General features: G+C 37.2%; 1 protein-coding gene across 3 annotated transcripts in view; it reads left to right on the top strand.

Moving 5' to 3' along the window:
- abr (ABR activator of RhoGEF and GTPase) overlaps nt 1-19,147 on the top strand; it is a 262,246-nt gene that overhangs the window by 182,144 nt on the left and 60,955 nt on the right. For all 3 annotated transcript variants that reach the window (XM_062048178.1, XM_062048179.1, XM_062048180.1), the window contains 3 exons: nt 2,200-2,274; nt 9,897-9,994; nt 10,079-10,210. In XM_062048178.1, the coding sequence (XP_061904162.1) occupies nt 2,200-2,274; nt 9,897-9,994; nt 10,079-10,210 (305 nt within the window). The remainder of the gene's footprint in view (nt 1-2,199; nt 2,275-9,896; nt 9,995-10,078; nt 10,211-19,147) is intronic.

The following is a 19,147-nucleotide window of genomic DNA, read 5'->3' as shown; positions in this document are numbered from 1 at the left end:
GGAGCGCAATGCGCTATTACTTTGCTTTTGTTAATTGATAGTTTGTTGCTAGTGAACGGTCAAACAATACTGAAGCATCGATGCAATATGAAGCACAAAAAGTGATACTGTGTCCCTCGATACCTCGATGTCTGTATCATTTAACTTAACTTTCAGAAAAAACTACACATGAGCGATGCAGCTCCTGTGTCATTTGACTGTGAAGCGGCAAACTATTAAGTAAGGGTTCAAATTGGGACCAGCTGGCAAAGGAATGTTCGCATAATTAACCGGATGGATGACATTGCAGAGACCCACTTCAAGTCCTTAATGGACCTCTGACTCTTTTACTTAACTGCTGCAATTGGAACCTTGTTAGTGAAGGCTTTTCTCTTATTTAATTTCCAAGTAGTCTAATGGTTTAATACTTGGGTTTCCAAAGTACTCCTTCATAATTGGATAATGGCATATCATTTAAAAAAATGTTGAGTTGTAACATTAATATTGTTATTAATTCGATTTGTCACTTATAGCAGATACAGGATGCTTTTTTCTTGCATTTTGTCCAACTTATCCTTGTGTATGCACAAATGTGCAGTTGACCCGTTAGTGACCAACTGCAGAAGCAAATAAGTAATATGGATGCTCAACACCACATTTGCCCTCACCACACACTCTGCAGAAAATATCTGTTTCTCAGCTGTGGTCCGTATGAGCCGCAGCAGTATTCAGTTATAATACACTTTTCCACCACTTGTGGCAGTAATGAAAATATCAAATAAACATCTAAAGTCATCAAGAAGTTTCTTAAGCGCAAAAATGATGACTTAAGTGGTGAAGCTGTATTTGAATTTTCACTTTGATCCTATTTTATTTAAGAAACATATTATTATTTGTATTTGTTATTATTTATAGATCCCCAATTAGAATGTATTTATTTTAGTACTGTGTAATTGTATTAACATTTATTTTGTATCAGTTTTGCAGTATATTTGATTAGTATGTATTTTTGTATGTAATCAGCCTGACCTAAGCCTTGATAATAACCTTTGTTATTAACACAGTTTCATATCATTTAATAATTTGTTATCCCCATTAAATTGTAAGTAGGTTAGATATAATCATTAAATACGATAAAAATCACGAGTAAGATTCATAATTCAGTGTTAATATTTAAGTGGGCCACAGGCCCCTCTGTAATGGAAAAGTTGGGCCCCGAGTTCAAAAAGTTTATGAACCACTAAAGATGTAAACAGTTTGCATAAATGTGGATAAATGTTTGTTTAGAAAAACAGACATGATGTTGAAGGTGTTTAATAAACACAGTAGGTCTTTGTGTTCATGCAAAAGGAAACACCAAAAATATAGAATAAAAATGTAATCCTGATTAATCCACATCACTCATGTGATTAATCTGGTGTGAATAAATTTCACTTGTTTGATGGACATAGTGGTCGATAGCGCAAAATATTTTTGCATAATTAGACAGAAAAAAATCATCATTAGCTGACTAATGTAGTGTACTCTAGCTCCCATGTTCACAACAAACAAGAAGTCATGTTAAAATGAAGGGTATTTATATATTTGAGGTAACTCTATCCCACCCTCTTAATTATGCGAACGGTTCGGTAAATAAAAACCCCTTAATATGAGCACCCGTTTGATGACAATGGAAAACAAAAGCTCAAACAATTTTTAAAAAAATGGCGGCAAGTGCAAAAAGTACTGAAAAATTAAAACAGTTGGGGGTGCAATTCAAAAATAAATTTCACCCGAAAGCCAAATATCCTCAACGTTTTGCGAGTAATGTACAGTGTGTATGGTTTCAGCCTGTTAACGCAAATAAAAGTGTATCAAAATAGCCCCCTAGCCGCATCCTTTAACTTTTTAATATTTTTCAGTGCCACCATTGATTTAATAGAAACAATTACATTTTGTCTTTGACACAGCACAGTGGCCACATAACATAAACTCAACATTTGAACCCACTTGTGAAAGCAGTGTGTCACATGTCTTGTCAGGGGGCCACACAATATTATTCACACACAAACTTACAATAACACGTGTGTGTAATAAAGAAATATACAAAAATGTAACAAAGGTTACATTAAATAAAAAACTGGTTGAAGATTGGCAAAAAATGAAAGCAAGGGAGTGTAATGTCTGTATTATCCACACTTCCAATTTCATAATTCCACATTGACTTTCTGTCCTTTCTAGATGAAGAGACCCCAGGCTTGTATGGTTTTCTCCATGTGATCGTCCATTCCGCCAAAGGATTCAAGGAGTCAGCCAGTAAGCCCGCCAGCAAAACATCTTTTTTTTCTTGTCATACACACACAGCTGCTGTGGAGCGGGCACAGACACACATGACTCAAATCAATCACTTGCATCGTGCGTGTATAGTGCCCTATCATGCAAGGGACACATGGCGATGGAGGAAAGTGCAAAGACAGAGAGACTCTGAAGCTAAGTATTGGCTGGTTCAATGGAAATGTTGTTTTGACAATCCGATCAGTAAACCCTTTAAGCATAATAACTTTATTTAAAAAAAAAAAAAATCTTAATCTCTTCATTTCTAGTTTTATTTTGCACCATGTTGTCTTTGCACTGTGTGTGTGTTTGTATGAGTGTGCGCATCATTTAGTGTCTGGGATATTTGCAGGACCTCAGAAAAGCTATTTCAGATGTGCCAAGAATGGACAGCTGGCATTTGAGTACACATTGTACCCAGTCACACAGACACACACACACACACATACATACACAGTTTAAATATCAAATATCTAGACACTAGACAGAGAAAAAATGATTTCCTCGGTTACCATGACAGCTGCGAGTAAATAAAAGCCGCCTGCTAGAATCTTCCGGGTAATGGATTGAAGCTCGGTGTCCTCAGAAGGCCTGTTAGGCCCCTCTAGAAGTTAAAGATGAGAGGGTTACAAAGGAGAGAATCTGTCCATGTTGTATGCTATAGTGCAGGTGTCTACAACCTTTTTTCTTCTCAAAGCTATTTTTAGAAAATAGAAATGTCCAAGAGTTACTAATTTATTGTAGTGTTTATTTTCGTAGCTATCTCACGCCAAACAATTGTTTTGCTAGAGCAGTGTTTTTCAGCCACTGTGCCGCGGCACACTAGTGTGCCGTGAGATACAGTCTGCTGCGCCGTGGGAGATGATCTCATTTCACCTATTTGGGTTAAAAATATTTTTTGTAACCATGTAATACTCTTCCATATCAGTAGGTGGCAGCCGGTAGCTAATTGCTTTGTAGATGTCGGAAACAGCGGGAGGCAGTGTGCAGGTAAAAAGGTGTCTAATGCTTAAACCAAAAATAAACAAAAGGTGAGTGCCCCTAAGAAAAGGCATTGAAGCCTAGGGAAGGCTGTGCATAACGAAACTAAAACTGAACTGGCTACAAAGTAAACAAAAACAGAATGCTGGACGACAGCAAAGACTTACAGTGGAGCAGAGACGGCGTCCACAAAGTACATCCGAACATGACATGACAATCAACAATGTCCCCACAGAGAAGGATAAAAACAACTGAAATATTCTTGACTGCTAAAACAAAGTAGATGCGGGAAATATCGCTCAAAGGAAGACATGCAACTGCTACAGGAAAATACCAAAAAAAGAGAAAAAGCCACCAAAATAGGAGCTCAAGACAAGAACTAAAACCCTACACACAGAAAAACAGCAATAAACTCCAAATAAGTCAGGGTGTGATGTGACAGGTGGTGACAGTACACCTACTTTGAGACAAGAGCTATAGTGATGCATGCTTGGTTATGCTTTGAATTCATATCCAACACTTGCGACAACGACTTTTTACTGTCAGCTGAGTTTCGTTTTTTAATGATTTCTGCTGGTGGTGTGCCTCCGCATTTTTTCAACGCAAAAAATGTGCCTTGGCTCAAAAAAGGTTGAAAAACATTGTGCTAGAGGATAAACATGTTGGTAGCCACAAGTCACGTTTTGTATTAAAAACCTTATATTTCAGTTTGAATTTATTACTCGTGTAGGATTTATTTTATCACTATTTGAGCTACTGTGAAAAAAAGAAAGGATTTTGCGTTTTATGATAACAATAATAATGATGATAATCAATTTTATTTAAAACCGCTTTTCTAAAAACTCAGACACTTAACAAATATTTAAAAGTTAAAGTACCATTGATTGTCACACACACACTAGGTGTGGTAAAATTTGTCCTCTGCATTTGACCCATCCCCTTGTTCACCCCCTGGGAGGTGAGAGGAGCAGTGGGCAGCAGCGGTGCCGCGCCCGGGAATCATTTTTGGTGATTTAACCCCTAATTCCAACCCTTGATGCTGAGTGCAAAGCAGGGAGGTAATGGGTCCCATTTTTATAGTCTTTGGTATGACTCGGCCGGGGTTTGAACTCACAACCTACCGATCTCAGGGTGGACACTCTAACCAATAGACCACTTTTCTAAAAACTCAGACACTTAAGAAAAAGAAATATACGTATAAAAAACAATAAACACAGAAAATGTCAGTCATCAACTTTAAAAATTGTAACAACAATTGTTAATAAAAACTAAAAGGCACTTTAAAAAGGTGGGTTTTGGCATTATATAACTGGCAATATTTAAATTGTACTTTATGAGGAAGCATATCTCCACTCAAATATTGTGGTTATTAGGTTATTGTCGTTGGTAATTTGTCATTTAATAGCGGCATCATGTCAAAATTTAATCGTTATAAAAATACTGGAAGTTTAAATATTTGACCCTTTGGCAAGCTACTCAAAATCAGCTGGCGGTCTACTGGTTGGATACTTTTTCCACAGTGATTCTACATGTTCTACACATGTACCATGTTTTATGTTCACAAAAGTAGATGTAAAATCAGTATTGGCAGAATATGGTTATTTAGGAAAGAAAATTGCGTATTCAGACATGACAGTACTCATGCCTGTGTAACAACCTCAATACCACTAATTACAGACATGCTTTAATGATGCGATCTTGTTTGTCATTTTATGTGGATTGTGAGAAGTGTGTTAGTGTTTTTTAATCTCCTGTGGTTTTTGTTGACATCTCCATTTTCTGTACTACGAAGACATTTCTATTGTTAAAAAACACTCCCTGGAGCAGGCAGACAACAGTAATTTATTAGTGTGTGTATGGCTGGAGTCAATGCACATTGTAATTAATGTAAGTGTTTTTTCGTGAGTTCTGATTATTGTAGAAATCATCTCACTGGTAGTTTTGCCTTTTTTATTTTCTTGCATGTTTTGAAATTTTGCATCTTGCCGGCGTAATGCATTTTTCCCGTGGGAATAAGCTTTCAATTCCGCCCAGGGCAGAGTATTCAAACTAGGTCACAGAAACAGGAAGGGAAGGATTTAAATCTAAAAACACAAAACATGACCTAGTAAAGTGAAGTTTGTCATATAGTTGATTTTGTTGTATAAAAGTACTGTAGTGCCAATTGAAACAAGGGGAACAATGAAAATCCAAGTGAAACTTGCCAACGGATATGCATTTTCACCCTAGAATACGTTTTTTTAGGTTTCTATGGTTGCATTTTGTTACATTTAGCCGGTATGAGTTCAGTATCTGAAGCTTAGATTCTGCTCCTGTGTACAGTTGTTAGTGTATCCTACGTCGTCTCGTTCCTCCCCCTCCAAATCCTTCTGTATGCCGTTTGGCTGTGATTGGTCTTCATTTTTACATTATGTCCCTTGTTTGTGTATGAATCGTTCAGAGGTCGTAACGTCTACCTTTGCGAACGCCTTCCCCTCTGGTTTTTGATCAACATTTAAAAGAAAAAAAACATTGATTACCTCAAGCTTCAAAAACGCTCCCGATCCTTCTTTAATTACTGTAAAAGATTATCAGGTTTGCATCAAACCGCGGACATGCAAATATGATATACGAATGCATCGATAGAGCAGCTTTAAATCGTTGTGCTCTAGGGAGAAAGTTTGAGCTGCATTTCATCTTACCTAAAAAAATCATACAAACAATTACCAAAATTGAATTTTATAACCTCCTTTTAGTTGACGCAACAAGAATTGTGGATAAGGATAGAATAGGATAGGATAGACTTTATTTTATCCCAAAATGGAGAAATTATGTGGTTCCAGTGCAGATTTTAGTAAAACCTAATCATGAAAACTGAAAATCTGAGCCGAGGATGTCGTTGTGGCTTGTGCAGCCCTTTGAGACACTCGTGATTTAGGGCTATATAAGTAAACATTGATTGATTGATTGATTGATTGATTGATTGAAAATGAATAATAAATAATAACACTACCACCATGCACATATATACAGTACATATTGCACCATATTCCACAATGTATAAATAATAAAACAAAAACACTATCTTAACACCCATATTGCACACTGAAAGAAAGTTTTGCATGCCAAGAAAATATGCGGATAACAACGAGGCAAGCATGGCTGAGCTAATATACATTCACCTCCACACTTCAAATGTAAAGTTTGGCAGTTTGGGTTTTACAAGAGCAACAGGCATCTTGATAAAACTATTTATGAAATGTTGCTGCTGTCAGATACACTTGGAAGCCCAACTGACCTTATAACTAATCTGAAACGACAATATGGAATTTGCGTCGACTAGGCCTATTTTAATCATGATACATCTAATCAGGATGTTAATTGTATCTAATCAAATGGCTAAATGAAGAAGAGGTATCTTAATTGCATCGACTTTTTGCTGATGAGTCGAGATATATCTGGTAAAAACCAGAGATGCCCGTCCCTAATAATTAATATTGTTCACTTGCGACTGAGGAAGCTAACAGGCAAAATACCTAAATGTTGTGGTTGCTCACTGGGCCAATGTCACCTTATGCGCTCAACAACGGGCTTTAAAAGCAGCACTATCTAAAGTGCAGCCCAGGGGCTATTTTCGGCCGGCAGTTAGTTTTTATTTGGACTTTTTGGACACAAAATTAAACCAAACAAAAGTATGCATAACATTTGCTTAAGGTTCACTGGTCTATAAGTGTGGTTTGCTTTGTTGTACTGGGGAGATCTGTGCACTTGTACGTTTCAGCACGTTTAGATGCGGCATCACTTAATGATACAACATACAATAATAGTATGACAAACTCAGAAAACAAGTCCCGGGACACAAACCAAAGGATTAAAATCGAAGCTAATAGTAGGATATAAATTAAATATTTAATTGATATTGATATACCGCCATCCTGTGTTTTTATCTGGTTATGATTATGATCAAAAATGTAATCATTCAATGATCTTGAAAATTTGAAGTTTCAGTATCAGCATTAATATGACTCATACTGCGCCTGTAACTACTTGGTTTTGGATCAAAACCCAAATTTGTAGTACTTGTAAAGTATCCAAACAAAAGATGAATTACATTTGAGCAGAAGTGTACGTAAAACCATGTTACAATAGAAAGTAACCACATATAAACAGTAAGTTAGAAAGTAGAGAAAAAATAGTTTTGAGTAAATAATACAACCAGAAATGGCGTAATATGTTACCGCATAAGTCAGCAACTAAATTAGTAACCCTTTTCAAAACGGTTTTATTATCATATATACCAAATTATATATCGTGATATATATCATCGCATTAGGCTGCAATGTATATCGCAATATAAATTTTAGGCCATATCACCCATTCATACCATAACATTTTGATTTTTAGATTGCTAATCAGTTTGTTATGCTTTTATTAGTGTAACAATTCAGTTATATGGATCCATATACCTGTTTTGTCCTCTCTTAAATAATGTTCTCCATTCAGGCCAACACAGCAGCCATAGTGTGACTATAGTACCTTGTCTTCCAGCTTAGAGGATGCTGATTAGGTTAACTGGCTCTCACTTGATAACTGATTCTGTGAGGCCTTCGTTTGACCTCGCTTTCAACACAACCCCAGGCAAAGATTAGCATCCTTTATTAGAACACCCAACCAGGCCACAGCTCTAAGTCAAGTGAGGTGGAAGAGGATGGCATCCATTAACCCTTGCATTAAGGGTTCAGAGACCCCATGCACAGTGCAGACCAATTCATCCCCCTCCTAGTCAGCCTGATGGTGACCGGCCAGGGAAATAAAAATTCATGGCGTTCCAGGACACTTTTAGTCCGTCCTACTTCTCCAACTCCCAAGCCTTGTTTGAGTTTTAGGTCTGGACGCCCAAACCCTTTTCAGGTGTTGAAAAACTCTCACGGAAATGTTGACAACTCACTTTTTAACTAAGTTTTTAACTGTTCCTAAAGCAGTTTTTTAATAGTCCTCCAAGAGGTGAAAGGCAGCCATGAGCATGAGTCACGTCTCTGTATCGAATCACATAACAGCTCGACAACAACGCGGTTTATTAGGTATCTCCCACATGACCCCTTCCACTGAAATTCCCTCGTATCGCCACCACTAATATCCTTTTCTGTGGGAGTAATTATGCCCAAGCCTTACAGCATGCTGAGAAAACAAACAAAGAATGAATAAGACCAACTGGAATGATGTTCATTATACTGTACTGTACAGTCATGTTATTGTGTGCACTTTGATCACATAGCTGGTGTAGTTAATATATACAGTAGTTATTGTTTTTCATACCTTCCACCAGGCCAACATCCGCCTGGGAGGATTTAATTCCTTCTGATTTTTGCTCAATCAACATTCTCTGGCAGGCTTGAGGTGTGTTTATATGTAGACACACACCCATGCATACACACGCTCAATTTCAACGTCTCTCCTGGTGAAAGGTCGAGCCATACGTCCATCCATCCATCATACTGTCAGATGGAGGCTAACCCGAGGGAGCAGGTCGACGTACGATAGACAGTTTTTAGACAGGCAGCAGTGTGGTCTACAAGAAGTGCTACAACAGCGTTTAAAGAAACATATTAACCAACATAATTGCTCTGCGTAGGAGCCAAGAAGGGACCCCATCCCAGCAGACAGACTGTCGCTGTATGAGTATGTACACTGACTGGAGATTGACGTCTTTCAGTCCACTTTTGATAGTTGCGGTCTGTTTGGAATCTGAATAGAGAATAAAAATATACATTTTAAAATGCCATATGAATAAAAGAATAACCGTGCATGATATTACATTTGACGGCAAAAAGAAAAAAAAAGGAGAAAAAAAAACATGTGACGGCAAACTTAATCCAAGCTGTTTACCGCTCTGTGAGCAGTATAAATATAATAGTCTACGCACTTGCCTTTTATGCCACATGATGTGGGTTCGATTCTCAACAGCTGCAGTATTATTTAATTTCAGCATTTGTCTTAACAGAAATATTCAGTCCATACTTGGTGGTGGTAAGCTACTGTAGTCGGTACAGCTGCCCCTAGGGTAGACTCACCGTTTTATGGGTACCACCCCTGCAGAACAAGGTGCCACCCCTGGAAAAAAAAAGTGTGGACACACCACTGCTTTTTAGTACTAAAAAGTGCCTGCATAAAGTTGACATCGACATACATAGGGGTAATTTCTGTAAAAAAAAAAAAAAAAGGTTCCATTTATGTTGAGGTGTTAACAGTGGCATTATTTTTCAAAAGCAGATGTGCAGTTACGTTAAAATCAATTTTAAAAAAAGAAGGGTGGGAGGGGCAACATGAAAGGAACTGCTACTTTTACTTTCAAAGCCTTCATTAGCCGTTCTTTATCCCCCTTTCTGAAACAACAAAAAGCCCCTATTTACTATGTCAAACAACTGCCTACCATAAGTTCAAAATCACTTATTATTTCCCATTTTGTCTCTGGCAAAAGTCACAAGGGAATGTGCAAGCAATGACTATTTGTGGTTACATCGATCGACAACCACTTATGTCCAAGTAAGTTAGCCAAATCCTAGGGCTGATGACATAAATGGCTTCCATTCCACTATTTTTAAGATACATGTACATATTTGTTTACCTTTTGTGTTTCTTCACAGATCTATATTGTACCCTAGAAGTGGATTCATACGGATACTTTGTGAGCAAAGCTAAGACCCGAGTCTTCAGAGACACTGCAGAGCCTCAGTGGAACGAGGTCAGTCAACAAGAAGACGACTCTTGTGGTTTTACTGTTTTGTCACAAAGACATTTAATTTACCTCCTTGGTGTTGTCCAACAGGAGTTTGAGATTGAGTTGGAGGGTTCCCAGTACCTGAGAATCCTGTGCTACGAAAAGTGTTACGATAAGAGCATGCTCAACAAGGATGACAACGAGATTGTGGACAAGATCATGGGCAAAGGGCAGGTCCAGGTAAAACATATATAACATACAGATACATGTACTATAAGTATTACATCATATATCATAAGTACTATACTACGTCGTCATTGGGAGTGACTCATTTTGATTAGCTGTCTTGCCTCGGAGCATAATGATTTTGTAACGGTTGGCATCTAATTGCTACAGTTAGAGTAATAGTCTGGTATACCACTTTATTCAAATGGGACTTCCCATGTCTTGTTGTGAGAAATATTCCTATAAAAATCCCTTTCGGAGACTTGTAAACTCTCCACTATGGCATCTGTGGTTTCTTGATGGAAGAAAGATGCGACTTTAAGCATTTGTGCTTTGCAGAGCTACCTCCAAAGGAGTCATTAAAAAAAATGCAGTTAGTCAAGTAAAACTTGACTCTTGTCATTTTCCTCTCGATCGTAGCTAATTGCAGCTGTTGCTGTCATATTTTGATCAAGATTTGCCTCATGAATCAGAGTCTCCTCTGTGGGTGTAAATCGCTCTTATCATCAGTTTAACTGCCTCTCTTTTTCTCAAGTACACGTTGATGGTTAAATATGAACCTGGATATTACATTTGTTTCCAAACTTTTGGAATCACCCGTTGAACTTATTCAAGCTATGTTTGTTGCCGCAGACATATAAGCGACAACTTGCAACTCAGAAAAGTACTGTTGCTGTGTCTAACTGGATTGAAAGTGGGGCAAACATTAAGTCATACACTCCTCCCCCCCCCACACACACACACACAAACAACCCCACACACACACACACTTTACAAAGGGAAAGATTCCGACTTAAAAATAACCTGATGTAAAGTAAAGAGTGAAAAAACTCCCAACAAGCTATTAGCAGTTCTAGTTTATATTTTTTCCATTATTAATTTTAATCATTGACTAAAAAATCTAGAAAATTACCTTATCCCTGTATAGTTATGTGTACTGCACACACTCTAAATACTGTGTATGGCTTATGTTAAACCCATTCAGTATAAAGGCTTTCACTTTGGGTATATGCTAGCATAACCCACAAATATCAGTGGAAATTACTTACTTCAAATTACAGTGAAACATCAAAAGTAAGTTTTTTCCCCCCAGTTTTTTATTCTGTGTAAAAATAATTTATTGTGTTTCAGTGTAGCCATTAAACCATATAAAATCCACAAAGTATGTGAAAATACCGTCCAAACATCATAAAATGCCACGAATTCAGTCAGCCATTTTGAATATGCCGCTCTGAATACCTTCGGCTATTTCCGTAGAGACGTCACCGGAGTAACACTTCTGTACCATGTAATCAGATCGGTCGTACTGGAAATACGCAAACATTAGAGAGAGATGTGCTGGCTATCATTCACAATCCTTTTGTAAGACATTAATATGCATAATAATATTTATGCATTCTAAATTGTAAATAAATAAATACATAAAAAGTCCGCTAACAACAATGTAGTCAATGGAGGCTCTCTATTTAACCAACAAAACCCTCTAAATCAGTGGTCCCCAACATTTTTGTAACTGCTTGAAAATGTGTCCCACAGACCGGGGGGGGTATTTTTTTTTTTTTAAATTTGTCAAATAAAAATACAATCATGTGTGCTTACGGACTGTATCCCTGCAGACTGTATTGATCTATATTGATATATAATGTTGGAACCAGAAATATTAATAACAGAAAGAGACAACCCTTTTGTGCGAATGAGTGTGAATGAGTGTAAATGGGGGAGGGAGGTTTTTTGGGTTGGTGCACTATTTGTAAGTGTATCTTGTGTTTTTTATGTTGATTTAATTAAAAAAAATAAATAAATGTATTTATTTTTTTATTCTTGTGCGGCCCGGTACCAATCGATCCACAGACCGGTACCGGGCCGCGGACCGGTGGTTGGGGACCACTGCTCTAAATAACCCACCACCAATACTCTATATACATATTGTGACCTGAATATTAAGCAAATATTAGCGATGTTGTTATTATAAGCGCTAGCGCAGACAAACTATTTTTTAGCAGCTGATTGATAGCACACAGCTAAATAGCCCTCTGCTGCTTTACTGTGAGCCTGCCGCGATGTCCTGCTGCTCCCGCATCATCGCGTCCCGGCTCGTCAAAGTTAGTCTAGATTATAAATCATGTCTCTCATCTGGATAATATGAGGATTTAGCCATAAATCTAGAAGATGTTGATTTGTGACATTTAATTTATACACCGAGATGGAGACAAACACACACGACGGAAGACAGTGTCTACAGGGAGACTTTTCCTTGTATGCTTTCCTTCGTATGCATCAAGATTAATTTTTTATATAAACGGGAAGATATGGACATCTTATCAGTTTTCATCGAAGTAAGAGCAGACGTTGTATAATAAGCTATCCTTTTATTATTTTTGTAGTTTGTATTTCTTGTTTAGCATTTAGCAATACTGCTACATGATGATTAGTGTTTTACTAAAGCTGTATCTGTTTAGCAGAGCTTTTAAAACTTGTAGCTCACCCTCCTTATATTCAGGCTAAAAAATATAAGGTTCCGGATCATAACTTTTTCAAAAGTAATCGTTACTGGCTCTGGTTGTTGTTGGTGATAGTGGGATCTGTGGTTCCTACCTCTACGTCACGCGATAACGTGACTGGCTAGCTCATTATCTCTCAAAATGGCTCGGGAATTTCTGTGAGATTGATTCTATTTTGATCATATCTATTTACTTGCACACTTTTTAAGTCTATCAGTGTCATACATCAGATATATATGATAATAGCTTCAATATATAGGCACCTTGTTTTTCCACTCTCCTGGTACTTTTATACACGTTTTATGACAGCTTCAGTTTAACCCTGGAACATATTAGTTTCTCTTTCCGATACAGGCGGCCCTGAAGTGTTCAGGCCTGCTCAGTGGCCTAGTGGTTAGAGTGTCTGCCCTGAGATCGTTAGGTCGTGAGTTCAAACCCCGGCCGAGTCAATACAAAGACTATAAAAATGGGACCCATTACCTCCCTGCTTGGCACTCAGCATCAAGGGTTGGAATTGGGGGTTAAATCACCAAAATTATTCCTGAGCGCGGCCACCACTGCTGCTCACTGCTCCCCTCACCTCCCAGGGGTTGAATAAGGGGATGGGTCAAATGCAGAGGACAAATTTCACCACACCTAGTGTGTGTGTGTGACTATCATTGGTACTTTAACTTAACTAGTTGAATTTTAGTCTACATCAAAACTCATACCTAAATTAACACTGGAGTTACTCACATTGTATACAGAACACATGAAAAGACATACAGTACAATAATAAAATTAATACATTCAGTGATTCCCCAACTTAAGAGTGTTTTGAAGTAAGAGCTGTCTCTCAGCTAATTGTCATGCTTTAAGTTGCAAGCAAAAATTTGAGTTACAAGTTATTCATTGGTGTAGCAAATGTCACAATGAACTCCGTAAGATCTGTCTTAAGCATCCTGTCTTACTCGCAGGGCATTAGCTTATAGCTAGATAAATGGTAAATGGGTTATACATGTATAGCGCTTTTCTACCTTTTTTTTTAAGGAACTGAAAGCGCTTTGACACTATTTCCACATTCACCCATTCACACACACATTCACACACTGATGGCGGGACCCATCAGGAGCAAGGGTGAAGTGTCTTGCTCAAGGACACAACGGACGGTGACTAGGATGGTAGAAGGTGGGGATTGAACCAGTAACCCTCAGATTGCTGGCACGGCCACTCTCCCAACTTCACCACGCCGTCCCCCTAGAGAGCGACATAACTTTGCTTTCCAACCATTACAGGGTAGATAGTGAGTATAAAGGACAGTGCTGAGAAAAAGAAGCATCCGTCCATCCATCTTCTTCCAAAGCAGATTATATTAATTGAATAAAAATTTAAAAAATCATCAAAAACATGACCGAACATGTCGCCAACTTGGCGCAGCAATTCCAGCATATCACTGCTAGTCTGCACCATACTGAATCAGAATGAGTCTAAGACCCGCCAAAAATGTTAAATTAATATCTAAGCGGCGTACATTTACCCATGAAAATATTAAAAATCTGCTGATGGTGTGTTTGACAAAGAAGCAGCTGGAAGGACATACTGTAGAAGTCCACTCTCCAAGGTAAATCCCCTACACTATTATTACATTACCTAATAAAAGGCTTTGTTGGTCCATTCTATTGTATTGTTACAATAATTCTTATCCAAACGTTTGTTTTTTTCTTTTTAAAAGTAATAATACATCTTAAAATAGTGCTGTTTTGGGGTTAGGAGCAAGCACAAAATAGATGGATTTAAATCAATTTTAATGGGAGACGTAGTTTTTAGTTAAGAACGCCATCACAGAACCAATTAAGCTTGTAAATTGAGGTACTACTGTATAATATCTAAATGACACCGTAAAAAAAAACGAGAAGATAATCCTTTACCTTTTATTTTTTATAAGCTCATCCCCAGTTGTAGCTTCACATGGAACCCTAAAAGTTTATGCAACTTAGTGAAAGCCCTGGTTATGCTTGGTTATTACTGTCACTTTCATAGGAGCGGATCTTTTAACATGCTCAAGGACACCATATTCATCCTTAATGATGGTCGTTGAGAACATAATTTGTAGCCATTATTTAGTAAGGGTTATTTCTCTTCTCTCTGAGCTTTTTACAATGTTCATTTTCCCTTCCATTTCTTTGGCGCACTGCCACCGGAAGAGCCTGCCTTATGCTTGGGAGACAGGATGAAGTGCTAAATGTTAACTAATAAAGCGATGCTATCCGTCACGGTGTCGCTTTGCGATTGTTGGCGTGACCCCAGGATGCAGAGACGGTAGACGGCGTGCAGCTGAGATAGATGTTCCATATATTAGAAACGACAGTCAAAAGCAACACAGGAACTGAGGAACACGTTTTAAAATCTTTTATGGGAGCATGTTCAAAACCACGATTCGGCTTAACACAGAATGTTGCCAAACAAGGACCACTTGTATTTCCAATGATAGAAGAATCTGCTCAGATTAATGATGTATTAGTTAGTTCCTCTGTATTAATTGCATTGGCTCCCAGTGTTGGGTTAGTTACTGAAAAGCAGTAACTAGTTACAGTAACTAGTTACTTTATTTCAAAAGTAACTCAGTTACTAACTCAGTTACTTACACCAAAAAGTAATGCGTTACTGTGAAAAGTATTTATTTAGTTACTTATTTTTTTAAAGCTCCCATTAATGCCCTTTTAGCCTTCATTTCAGTACTGTTATTGCACTGGAGAATAATACAATGTGTTGATCAACTTGACATGCATTTGCATCACTGAACTCTGCTAAGCAATGTGCTCTACATACAACACACAAAGACAAAGATATGTTTCAGAGGGCCAACTTATTTCAGGCCAGAACAAATTGACAAAACTATTTTAAATAACTGCAACATAACATACATAAGTAACAAACAGCATAATAACAACATAGCTGTAAACGAAATACGTACTTTAACTTTATTTTTACATACCAAAGCCTAACCAGGCGTTTTTTCTCTCAAGGAATTCTGAAATAAAATCATGTCTGAAGCCCAGAACACTCTACACATTTCCCCAGTTTTAGTTTAGAGATAAGGAAATATTGGCCTGGCCCACTAGGATCCCTCTTTATGTTTGTGAACTTTATTTTTTATACATTTAGAGTGATGTAATAATCAAACACTCTAGAAGTCTAGAAATAAAGAGTATATAAGAGGATTGACAGTGTGTGTACTATAATTCATAATAACATTGATTTTGATTTAATATTATGTTTTGAGCAATGACAGTTTGAAAGAAAAAAAAAACAGCTTTGTTTTATTAGTCAACATTGTAACATTTTCTAAATTACATTTCACCTTTAAGCTTTTTTATTTCACTTTTGTTATGTTTTTGTTTATTTTAATAGTATTTTTAGAAAGTGCTGTAGGCCTTTAAAACATTAGCTGTGGGCTGCAAATGGCCTCCGGGGCACACTTTTGACACCCCTGCTATAGATAATAAAAAATTAAATCTGATAAATCTATCGATAAAAAGCTGAGCCTGTCGACGCATGCGCGTTAACAACTCTCTCGCTCTCTCTGTCTCCGCCCCTCCCTCACGAATGCTGCTGCGCGCACCCCTCCCTCCCTCCCTTCCCACTAGGGATGGGCGATACCACACTTTTAGGATTCGATACGATACCGATACTTTTTCTTGCATTTTCATCGATACCGATACCGATACCATTAATTTCTTATTGGCAATTTTTGTCAGTCAAAAATATTATTACTATTATTATTTAAGACAAATCACAAGACAAATACAGACCATTTATACCACATTTATTATGGTCAATATATAATAAAAGTAAAATTAAAATAAATAACATAACTATGAAAAATAAATTAAATATTATATATAATAATAATTATATATTATATATAATAATAATTATATATTATATATAATAATAATTAGATATTAGGGCTTTCCAATTAACTGTCAAATCCGAATCGCAAGGAGCTGCAGTTATTTTTAAAAGTTTGTGATATAATTAGCAATTAATGAAATATGAAATAGGCTAATGTTTTCGAAATGTAAGAAATCATGTTACAGATTAAAACCAAAATCCCATTCAATCATATATTTCAAGATTTTCTTGGAAAAACATAAAACTGTAATGCAAAGATGAAGAATCTCCAAATTGTATCTCTTTCTTATCTTGTTTTAAATACTCAAGCAATTTTCAACTAACAGTAAATTCCCCTGTGTGGAAATTATTTGAATTTAGGATAATCATTTAAACAAAAATATTCAGTAAAAAAATAAAATAAACAATGCCTGACACTGGATATGCCTGGCTGCATCGCTGTCGGCTGGCTGTGTGTGTGTTGCACGTTGACGACGCTCATTCGCTGTCTCCTGTCACGTGACTGGGCAGCTCTATACTCTGCCAGGTACAGGGGTGTCCCAGCACATAGTAAGTTAAGTAAGTCATCAAAAACATCTGAAAGTGATGCTTGCACCCCCCACACGCCGTTTTTTGGTTTATATCGATACTTTTTTCAGAAAAGTGATGCCAAATGAGTAGCGTGTGAGTATCGATATATCGATACCACAGGATCGATACGCACATCCCTACTTCCCACACTCAGACACACACACAGCGCGGCTCCTCCGTTTGACACAAGAGATTCAGAAGAACGACACCGTAGCGCTTCCACAAAACACACGCAGATCTTCTGTTTCAAGCCAATACTACATAAAAAGTAATGTAAAATAACGCAGTAACGCATCATGTAGTAACGGTAACTGAGTTACTGAATATAAAAAATAACGCGTTAGATAACTAGTTACCGCCAAAACTAACGGCGTTACAGTAACGCGTTACAAAGTAACGCGTTAGTCCCAACACTGTTGGCTCCTAATTCATCAATCAATCAATCAATCAATCAATCAAAGTTTACTCATATAGCCCTTAATCACAAATGTCTCATGAGCTCAAATCAGAATGGCAGACATTTAGTTCCAATTCATTTGAGCTATTGTTGAGTCAGATGTAGATGGAAATATATTGTAATCCTTTTTTGTCGTTTCAAAAGAGGCCGCCAGCCACAGTGGTTGTTATTATGCTTCAATATATAATCATACATGACAGTAATTCTCACCTCTTGGTATGGCTGCCAATCACAGGGAGGAATGTTGCTGGGGACATTCACTTCAAGCCAACAAGAGAAGGGGAAAAAAGCATAAATACATCACATGTTGGCTTTGAGAGACAGAAGATGGCAAGATAGAGCAAGAGAGAGAGCCATGTCCCAGAATCTTGAGAGGTTGGGCAGAGCGTGTAAGTGGGAATGTTTTAAAGAAACCAAGTCATTCATATGCTGATGTTCTCAGCTTGTCAGTCAGGTACTGTCACCCATTATCAACGCAGTAATGTCCAAACTATCAAATTCTATAAACATTTTTTACCTTGAATAAAAAAAGCAACCAGAGACTTAACAATTATTGCTAAAAAATACTGATGGGTAAAATATAATTGAGTCCTGAGACTTCACTCAAGCTGTTTGCTTTCTTGGTGAAGCCAAGTTTAGAAGGGGCCGTCAGTGTTTTGCTTTCCTCTCTAGAGACCTTCACAAGCTTGTGGACTAGTGACTGACCGTAGATGGGCATATTGTGCTGGATGTTTTTTCTTCTTTTTCTTTTATGAGTCTCACCACCTACAGCTGTTGCTTAACTTGATGGGAAACGTGTTTTCTCTGTTGTTACAAAATGTTTAAATGTAAGTCTGAGATTCCCCAAGTTGCGTGATTAGTTTTTGACTGTTTATATTGTAGATATTTGTTAAATACACACATACTTGGTATGTTGTGCATGCACTAAAAACAATGATTTCATGGATTTGGTTGAAACCAGTTTTTTAAACATATGTAAAAACTTTAATTAGGTTTTTGACTTTTCGAGATGGGATTAACATATCTAGAACATTTCTAGATCAATCCCCTATTTAATTTGGTTTTGTAAAATTGTTATTAAATTTTATTTTTTTTTACGAATGAAAGCCAACAAATTCAATATAAAGTAGCCAGAATATGAATATTGTCAAGTTTTCCTTTACTTCAGAGTGTAAAATGGAGATTAGTATATACACGTGGGATTATCATCTGTATGTAATACAAATGATAATAATACAATATTGTTTTTGTGATTATATTTTTATTAGTGCATCTCTTGGAAGTTAAGTCTCCTCGTCGTTAAACACGAGTGTGACCTCTATTTCTAACTTTATTTGAGGGTTTTTGAATGACCACAGGTATAGGTAAAGAGAGGCAAAAGTAATAAATGATAAATAAATAAATGATAAATGGGTTATACTTGTATAGCGCTTTTCTACCTTCAAGGTACTCAAAGCGCTTTGACACTATTTCCACATTCACCCATTCACACACACATTCACACACTGATGGCAGGAGCTGCCATGCAAG

This window comes from Entelurus aequoreus, linkage group LG05 (genome assembly GCF_033978785.1).
Source record: "Entelurus aequoreus isolate RoL-2023_Sb linkage group LG05, RoL_Eaeq_v1.1, whole genome shotgun sequence".
In the NCBI taxonomy this organism is placed as follows: domain Eukaryota; kingdom Metazoa; phylum Chordata; class Actinopteri; order Syngnathiformes; family Syngnathidae; genus Entelurus; species Entelurus aequoreus.
The sequence above is the reverse complement of the archived record's forward strand: the minus strand, read 5'-3'. Positions and strand labels throughout refer to the sequence as shown.